The 9735-nt window shown below is 46.4% G+C and overlaps 1 protein-coding gene and 1 pseudogene across 1 annotated transcript; one reads left to right on the top strand and one right to left on the bottom strand.

Annotated features, from left to right (window-relative positions):
• The first annotated feature begins 1163 nt into the window (after positions 1 to 1163).
• Positions 1164 to 2093, top strand: LOC102385209 (olfactory receptor 4Q3-like). Its single transcript, XM_006028204.2, has one exon. The coding sequence runs from the start codon at positions 1164 to 1166 to the stop codon at positions 2091 to 2093; it is 930 nt and encodes a 309-aa protein (XP_006028266.2).
• Positions 2094 to 6995: 4902 nt separating this feature from the next.
• LOC102384955 lies at positions 6996 to 7805 on the bottom strand (annotated as a pseudogene).
• Between the last annotated feature and the right edge of the window lie 1930 nt (positions 7806 to 9735).

The raw sequence follows: 9735 nt of genomic DNA, 5'->3' as shown, positions 1-9735 counted from the left end.
CTGCCCTTCTGACCAGCCCAGCAGGGAATTGATAATACAGTGTTTATCACCCCATTAAGAAGACAACAGAGGGACATTACTGTTGAGCCCCAGCTCAAGTCTGGGATTGTGCCCGGTATGCAAAAGCCAATAAAGATACCAGGGGTGAAAGTATAAAGATTTATTGCTAGCAATACAAGGTGCAAGCGGAATAATTTCACGTAACAAGCACACAGAGTCTTAATTATGAGCATCTTTTATACAGGAGTATTGGACCTTCATAAGCATTCTTGTTTGCTAATTGGTTATAAGGGAGTGACGCAAGGAGTTCTTTACTGAGCATGTCTCTATACCTGTGTTTTAGCTATGTATCTCATTTCCATACATGTATGTTTCATTAGCATACTTTCTCCCCACCTAGGGGTGTGAATCTTAATATTTAAATCAGCTCTTTGCCCTACTCCACTAATTCTGTTTTTGCTTTCAAGCCTCCTTTATCTAAGACTGTCTTCTCCTTATCATTGCAATTGAGCATTAGTTACAGAACAGAGACTTTTGCTTGGGCTATGTTGTGTGTAATGGGGTTCCTGTGATAGTGACCTTTTGTGGTTATGACCAGAGTGTGGCTGTGATTGTAAATATAATTGTGGATGTTATTATGACTGAGACTGGACTGTTCTTGCTGTGACTATGTTGTTATGACTGTCTGATGTGACTGAGCTATGATCAATGATACATTTCCATGCTGGTGTTTCTGTTGTAGCAGTGAAGAGAAATTTTTAAACCATCACATTACAAAAAGTCACAAAACCATTCTCCTGCACCGCAGATGTAGAAAAACACATCCTGATCAGCGGGCACTGCCACCAAGATAGCACAGGGAGGGTAAAGTGCAGGAGATGGGGCTAGGGAAGAAGATGGGGTTGATGTGTGAATGCAGTAACTTGGAACTAGAGATCTTGAAAAGAGAGAGAAACAGTAATATAAGGAGTGTGTCTCAGAGGCAGCATGGGTAGAGTGGGGACTAGCGGGGCCAGGAGCCAGGGTTCTATGTCATCAGTGGAGGAGCAGGGGAATAGTCTAGTGGTTATAGCATGCAGGTCTGGGAGTCAGGATTCTTGGTTCCTATTCAAGACAGTTTCTCTAACTCCCATTATCTCCTCCTTGCCCCAGACACAGAGTGGATGAATGGCTCTGCAGTCTCAGAGTTCATTCTCCTGGGCCTGTCCCGCTCTCGTGCTCTCCAGCTCCTCCTCTTTGCCTTGGTTTCTGCCACATATGCCACCATCCTTCTGGGCAACTTCCTCATCATGGCAACAGTGTGGGCAGACTCCCACCTCCTCCAGTCCCCCATGTATTTCTTCTTGTCCAACCTCTCCTTTATTGACATGGCACTGGGCACTGTAACTGCTCCCAAGATGCTTCATGACCTGATAAACCAAGGCAATACCATCTCCTACGGCGGCTGCATGACCCAACTCTTTTTTGTACACTTCCTTGGTGGCTCTGAAATGTTCCTTCTCACTCTCATGGCCTATGACCGCTATGTGGCCATCTGCTACCCACTGAGCTATACAGCCATCATGCACCATCAGCGCTGCTTTTGCTTACTTCTGGTCTGCTGGGCTGGAGGCCTGCTTCATTCTACTACTCAGTTAGCTTTGATCATCCAACTGCCATTCTGTGGTCCCAGTGAGCTGGACAATTTCTACTGTGATGTGCCCCAGGTGGTCAAGCTGGCATGCATGGACACTTATGTACTTGAGATACTTATGATGTCCAACAGTGGCCTTCTCTCACTGCTGTGCTTCTTGGTCTTGCTGGGTTCATATAGTTTCATCTTAGTGACACTAAAGAGCCACTTTGAAGATGGAAGCGGAAGGAAAGTTTTGTCTACCTGTAGTTCCCACTTGACAGTAGTGAGTCTCATCTTTGTGCCTTGCGTTTTTGTTTACTTCAGGCCTTTCTCCAGCTCAAGGGTAGACAAGATGGCCTCTGTCTTCTATACGGTCATAACACCAATGCTCAACCCCATTATCTACACCCTGAGGAACCAGGAGGTCAAGGAAGCCATAAGGCGGTTGAGGAACAGGTGTGTCCTCTGCTGGACATAAACTTAATTGTGAACAGAGAAAAATAGTGTTACACTTTGAGGGGATGAATACAAAAGGTTTTTTTTTTCTCACATGGCATTGGGTTCTGTATGAAAACTTTCATGTGAGGTCAGAACCTCCTCAATATGTTTTTTGCTTAGGTGTGGGTTAGAAGGGGGCTCCTGAGACTCTGGATCCATACAGTTGTGTGTTTTTTCACGTGGCTTCAAAAACCTCTGTATCTTTCTGTTTCTGCTTAAGGAAGACAGGGGTCTTAGAAAGGGAAGGAAAACAAAATGTTTGTCATAGTGATTAATGAAAATCAACAAATTGAATCACTGTCCCTGATTCGGGCTGAATGCAAATCAAATAAGTCCCGCTTCACACGCCCCTAATATTTAATCCCTATTGACAATGCAGTGCATATGCTAACTGCCAATGCACTGGTATTGCTCTACATTCATGGTTTTGATTTTTGAAAGCTGATTGGGGATAAGAGCAACCCAGGTTTCATTTATTTGCACAGACATAAAAGGGCTCTGAATGTCCCAAAATGAAAGTCTCAATCTAAGTATTTGCCAGAAGAGAACATGAGATGGGAATTTCCACCCTTGCTTTAACAGGGGGAAACTGAGGCACAAATAAATATGGAAAACTATTCTCCCAATATCTCACAAGCAAGTTGTAGAGCCAGTCTTAGAACCTAGGAGCCCTGGCTCTCTGCCCCACTTATTCCAACCTGTTAGACTCCACTCCTGTCTCTGAGGTATGACGGAATCCTGCAGGAGTCCTGGCACCCAGAACATCTTTCTTTGCACTTGGTGCAACTCCCAACATCCAGTCATGACAGTAGAGGTTGCTGTGCTTCAGGGAATGTGACACAGGCATATCAAGCAGTGATGACCCCCTGGAGAAGGGTTCAGACTTGTACCAAGCCGCAGTAGAAGCTGGGTTGCTGCCTCTCAGATATCTTTTCCACTTGTGGCCATGACAGATCTGCTGGCAATGGAGTTAAGGTATCAGGCCCACTGTCCTACTCCATTTCTATTTTTCTGGATGGTAGTCAGGAGTGCAAGGGAAGAACACACAATAAATGCAGTTACTAATAAACTCATGCTTGCAGTTAAAAATAAAGGTCTTTAGAATTTCCAAAAATTATAGGTGACAATTTCCTGACACAAGAAACACATACTCAACACAGGGAAGTTCTATATTAGACTTAATTTTAACAGATGAAAAGAAATTAATCTCAGGAAAAAAATTAATGGTCACTAATTTGTAAATAGCTATGATGTTATGAGGGAATTAAATAAATATCTATCAGGAATGTTTTAGGTATAATTGACCGTAATTTGGGTTGGAGAATTAGACCAAATAATCTTTTCAGATAACTTTTCCCCTTATTTTCTATGAATCTTTATGCAAACAGAATGAAGTTTTAAATTAGTAATATATGTTTGCAGTTCTTTAGAGAAGCTAGTTTAACAAAGGTGTCATATTAGCATTTTGTGACAAAAAGTATGAGCAGGAGGAGGGTCTTTTTTTGCATTAACAATTTTTTTGGAGTGGAATAGCCGATCCTTCTATCATCTGGCAGATCAAAAGCCCACACCACCGGGAGAGCTGCGGGGCTCTCCTACACTCCTCCTGGGGTGCGGGCCCCCAATCTGCCTGCTGGATCACAGGAAGCTGCTACTGCCGGCCTGGACCAGTGCTGGGCACAGCCCGCACCCAGCACCGGGATGATTGGTGCTGATGCTGGCCCCAGCCAGCAGCAACTGCACGCTGTCATCCGGCGTGCAGATCTGGGGGCCAGCAACCCCCGGGAGGGCTGGGGGCTGTGCCAGAATCCTCCCAGGGGGCACGGCTCCTGGATCTGCGTGGGATGACAGGAGGCTGCTGCTGCCAGCTGGGATCAGTGCTGAAGCCACGCCCGGCTTCAAAACCCAAAACATTTAGAAACTTTCAAAACATTTCAAGAGCCCTTGCTTCATTGTAAAATTGTTTCGAAGGCTTTTGTTTCATTTCAATTTCATTGTTTTGAGCTCAAAACACATCAAAACAGCTTTGAAACAAAACACTCAATGAAATTTTGCACAGCCCTAATAGCCCTAATAGCTACAGCCAGTGCCGCCACTGCCACTCCATGCTGCCGTTGCACCCTGGCTGGCCCTGTGCCGATACCGCCCCTCCCCCCACTTTGCATCTGGCCACTCACCATCCCCCACCCTCCCACTCTGCATCTGGCTGGTGTGCCATGGGATGGAAAAGGCCATGTAAGTGTGCTGTGGGGTGGAAAAGGTTGGGAAATGTTGTTTTAGACTCAAGGCACTTCGTCATTATTTTCTAAATTTAGTGGCACACCATTACAAAAATGCATTTATTTATTACCCGGAAGCGGAGGCTGAGGGGGGATTTGGTAGCTGCCTACAAACTTGTTGGGGGAGATCAGCAGCAAATAGGAAGGGCCCTATTCCCCCCAGCAGCACCTGGGGTGACCAGGAACAATGGTCAGAAGCTGCTGGAGAATAGGTTCAGGTTAGAGATTAGGAGGCACTATTAGGGTGGCTAGGATCTGGAACCAACTTCCTAGGGAAGTAGTCCCCGCTCCTACCTGGGGTAAATTCAAAAAGAAGTTGGATGGACACCTGTCTGGGGTCGTGTGATCCCAGTGTGTCGGGGGTGGTGTGATCCCAGCGTGTGCTCCTGCCAGTGGCGGGGGGTCAGACTAGATGATCTGTTCAGGTCCCTTCTGACCCCAAACTACTATGAAACTATGAAAATATGAAACTATTACAGTGCTCACCTCTGAGCTCAGGGTCTGGGCAGGAGGGTGGAGGGAGGAGTGAGCACATAGAATCTGGGCATGGATGAATAAGCACTTACCTCCTTACTCCCCATTACACCCTTACAAGGATCTTATGGCACCTGTGTGTGCCGTGGTACCCTCACTGAGAATCGCTGCTCCCAGGAGAATTCAACTAGAATGTAAGGACAGAATTCTTCAAGTGTCATGAAGAAACAGAATCCAAGAAACTGGCATCCTGAGACTAAGTTGCTCCATACCCTAGCATAGTCCTTTGAGCTGAGGGAAGAAACTAGAAACTAGGGCTGTGTGTTGACGAAACGAGAGGTGTTCCTCCCCCCACCTCCCACAACCCCCCACAGCCGCCCACAGCCCAGGGACCACACCACCCTGCAGCAGTTCGCCCTCCCCTCCCTGCTGGAGAGGCAGGTAAGTCAGTTGGGTGTGTGCATGACACGGGGTTTTAATCAGCCCTAAATTGAAGCAGTGTTTTTTAAAACCCACTGCTTCAATTTAGGGGCCCTCCCCCCCCACCCATTTCATCTACACACACCCCAGGACTCCTGAGTTCCATTCCTACTTATGCAAGTGGAGTGTGGACTAGTGGGTGGGGAAGAGGACTGGTTTAATCACTGTATACCTTAGTTTCTCCATCTATGAAATGGAAATAATTACTAAGGTTCTTTGTTGGAATGAACTTCTGATAAGAAATACTTTTCTCAAAAATTAAAATTCTCTGTTTAAAAAATTCAATTTTTTGTATATATTCTGTTCAGATTGACAGATTCATTCCACCTTTCTGAATGTCTTCCATCAAATAAAAGCCATACATACAGACAACAGAGTAACTGTAACTGGAGAACAAAGGCAATGTGGGAGGGAAGGGGCTGAGTATTCTAGCCATCCACTTGCCCCACAGAGACAAGGAGACAGAGAACCTGATGTGATGATTCACTCTCATATGCAATAGAATGAATCATTCTCAAGGCATCTGTGTCAGATTGACTCTCCTATTCCTGTTTCTTATTTTTTCCATGCCACATAGTATTAAAAAAGCAGGCAGGCTGGGAATCTGGGTTTTGTCCAATTGCTACAATAGGAGTGGGGTCCTCTGGTAAGAACGTGGAACAATGTGTTGTACAATTGAGGTTAGCTGATAATTCCTCAGTCCCCAACAAACTCTGGGAAAGAGGAAGAGAGAAAGATTTCTATCCTTATTTTACAGATGTGCAAACAGAAGTCTAGAGTGATTAAATGTTTTATCCAAGGGGACATGGAGAGTCTCTAGTAGCCCTGGAAAGCAAGTTCGGATCTCTTGGCTCCTAGGCCAAGAACATAATTAGAAGGGTATACTTTCCCTTTGGGGGACTGGAAACACTGAAGACACTGGAGAATTTTCACTGAAAAAAATAATTTCAACCTTCTTTGATCACTTCAATAACCTCAACTTGCGTGGCTAGATTCAGATAGTAGCAGACCCAGGAATGGGGCAAGGGGGCATGCCCTCACCCCTCCCACACTACACCTTTAGCTGTGCTGCACAGGTACAGTGAGCTCTGAACTCACTGTCCAGGCAGCGCAGGCTCCTACTGAAGCTCTGAGTGAGCAATGAGTTCTGAGTTCACCAGCTGATTGGGGCAGGGTGCGGCCGGAGCCTTTGCTTTTGTATGGCTCCAGAGCCAGGGGGTCAATGCTACTGTTCCCTCTTTCCCATACTCCCTCCCACCCCACCCCCACCCTGCCATGCTGCATTCAGCAGCAGTGGAAAGAAGAGGATGAATGGCTATGGCAGCTCTCACCCTCTGGACATTGGAGCTCCATGAAAGCAGGGGCTCTGACTAGCCACCGTGCTGAGAGCTCACGTGGCATAGACAAATAAGGGTGCAACTGCATCACTGCCGAACATGAAGTAGGTGTGGTGGAATATAGGCTGACAACTTATTCACAATATTGCTCTCTTCAGACAGTGGAATTAAGAGAGGGACTCCCATTGCCTTGGATGAATAATGTCCATTGACTTCAAATCAAACCATTCCCATTGACCTCCATAAAAGACACCCAAGCAGGATGAGTATTCTTCCCACTCCTTCCTTTGTTTACATGTTCAGTCCTTCCCATTATACCAGGACTATGCTGGATATCCTCTTGATGGCACCTTTCATCTCAGTGTTCCTCAGAGTGTAGATCATGGGGTTCAGCATAGGGATGAAGACTGTATACAGGACAGAGATTACTTTGTCTGCTGTCAAGTTGTGGAAGGGCCGGGCATAGATGGCGATGCAGGGTCTAAATATGAGACAGACCACAGTGATCTGGGCCAAGCAAGTGTTGTAGGCCTTTTGCCTGCCCTCGCTCATGCGCATCCTCAGCATCACCAAGATGACAGTATAGGAGATCAGCAGCACCACAAAGCTCAAGCTGGACAGCAGGCCGCTGTTGGATACCATCAGCCATTCCACAACAAAAGTATCAGTGCAGGCCAGCTGAGGACCTGGGGAACATCACAGAAGAAGTTGTCCAACACATTGGGCCCACAGAAGGGGAGACATATCATGAGGGCAACCTGGGCTAAGGAGTAGGCAGAACCACCTAGCCAGGCCCCAGCCATAGTGGAAAAAGAACATCTGGGCCATGCATCCATTGAAGGAGATGGTCCTGCCCCCCAGGAGGAGGTTATGCAGCAACTTCGGGACTGTGACAGAGGAGAAGCTGACATCAATTACACCAAGGTTGGCCAGTAGAAAGTACATGGGTGTGTGGAGACGGGGATCAGAGATCACTGTAGTGATGATAGTGAGGTTCCCTACCCATGTGGTGGCATAGACAGCCAGAAAGAGGATGAAGAGGAAAAGCTGAATCTGGCAACTCTGGGAGAGACCAAGCAGGAGAAATTCAGTCACTGGTGATGTGAGGTTGTCCTGATCCATCTCTGCCTGCACATGGAGATAGGACAGTATTGTGACATACAACCACAAAGATGAATGAACCCCACAACCACAATCCTTTGAAGGATAGCCCTCCACACTTCCCTAAGAATGTGTTATCTGCTAACAACGAACAAGCATCCTGTATTTCAAATGCATTCACCTCTAAGCCTGAAGCTGAAGGCATGACTGGTAGCTTGGTTCAGCACAGACTTCTAGATAAAAACAAATCATGTGAGCTTTACCAAGTTATATACTGTTGCTGAAAGGAATTGGAGACGAAGCTTTCATTAAATGACTGGTAATTGGGTTTCCAAATTCCCTGGTCGTAGATGATGTGTAGCGGGTGCACATGCATCCCCTGAGAGTGCTGGTTTGCATCCTCCCCCCCACCCTGAGACCAAACATGGGAGGCCAGGTGGAGTGCTGGCTCTGTGGGATGCAGCAAGGGCCAAGCAACCTGTTTCTCCTCCGATGATATCATGGGACAATTGCTCAGACATCTTTCACAACAGCATGGGACAAACTGCCAGTAACTCTTATTTCATTAACCTTTCTGGGGCTCTGTCTCATGGTTACTAGGGGTATTTGGGTCACTCATGCAGAGATGCAGTCTTTTTCTTTGGTGGTGTGTCCTTGTTGAGTAAAGATAGTTTTTAGAATGGTCAGGTGGGTCATGAGTATTTCCCCTAGAGCAAATACTGTGGTATCTGACAATCTACCTGTAGATCACAGCTTTAATAGTGTGTTTGGGGTGATTACAGGGTTTGTGAAAATAAGTGTGGTGATCAGTGGGATTTTGCTTATAGGATGCCATTTTCCCTTGATAGCTATTAATACTGGTGTAAGAATATTCCAAACAGAATTTAATGGACATGCACAAAAACAACATAATATGGATGCCGTCACCTGGATGTCACCATCCTGCACAGGAACCCTCCATGACTATCTATCAGAATATCACTCTAGTGTATCCAAATTGTTATTTCTTATGCTTCTTCCTTCTCCCCCTTTCTGCCTGCCTACTAACTATCCTTAACTTGTTTGAATGTTCTGTCTTTCTACCTGTCTCTGGTGCTAAGTACAGACATTCAAAAAGCCTGAGCCTGAATTGATTCAATGTTTGTAGTTTAGTGTAACCTGCATAGATTGAACCTATTAGCAAGTGGGTAGACATTCACTTTTGATTCAGAAAATGCAGGCACATGCCTGCAGTGGCTCAGGCTAGAAGCCAGGGGGCACTAGAACAGCCCTCCCTTCCCTTACTCAGTACTGAGCTGAGGGGGTGCATGGCCAGTCCCAGGTAGGCCACTATGATTAGAGAGGGCTTTAAACCTCCACCTTGGCCTGCACAGTCCCCAGCTGGAGTGTGCCTGGAGGGGGAGGGGGAAGCAGCCCTTTCCAGGCTTTTCTCCACTCACCACTCAAGGGATGGAAAGTGTTGCCAGACCTTGGCCCCCAGCTAGCATGCAGGGGGGGGGGGGCGGGGGGAGGAGCTGCTTGTGTAGAGTGAATGCATCTATTGATGATACTGGATGAGCATTTCAATCTCCCTCTCCCTTTCTCTTCATACTGTCCTCAGCTGTAGACAGGAAATGTGTGGCATCACAGTCTCTCAGAAGTGCCTCTGCTGTCTTCTTTTTTGGGGTGTGCACAGCCACTTCCCAAAGAGTTGCTAAGGGCAGTGTGACAGTATGAACTTGTTTGTTCCAGGTCGATCTGTTGCCACCTTATTATCCTGCTAGCTAGTGCTTCATATTTGCCTAAATCTCAAACTGACAGCACTGATTGGTCACATTCATTGCAAACCAGGTCATTTCTCACATCTCCCTCTGTCCTCTGTTGAACACTGACAGATTACAGGTCTGGGAAGCTGCACTCTAACCAGGCTCAGTAATTGATGCATAGAAGCAATCACCAGAATGGCTGCATA

Source organism: Alligator sinensis, unplaced genomic scaffold (assembly GCF_000455745.1).
Source record: "Alligator sinensis unplaced genomic scaffold, ASM45574v1 scaffold842_1, whole genome shotgun sequence".
NCBI lineage: Eukaryota > Metazoa > Chordata > Crocodylia > Alligatoridae > Alligator > Alligator sinensis.
Note: the sequence above shows the minus strand (reverse complement) of the source record. Positions and strands in the feature narration are given on the sequence as shown.

What these genes read in the sequence shown, in the direction of transcription:
- LOC102385209 (XM_006028204.2), top strand. Translation starts at nt 1,164, where the DNA reads ATGAATGGCTCTGCAGTCTCAGAGTTCATTCTCCTGGGCCTGTCCCGC.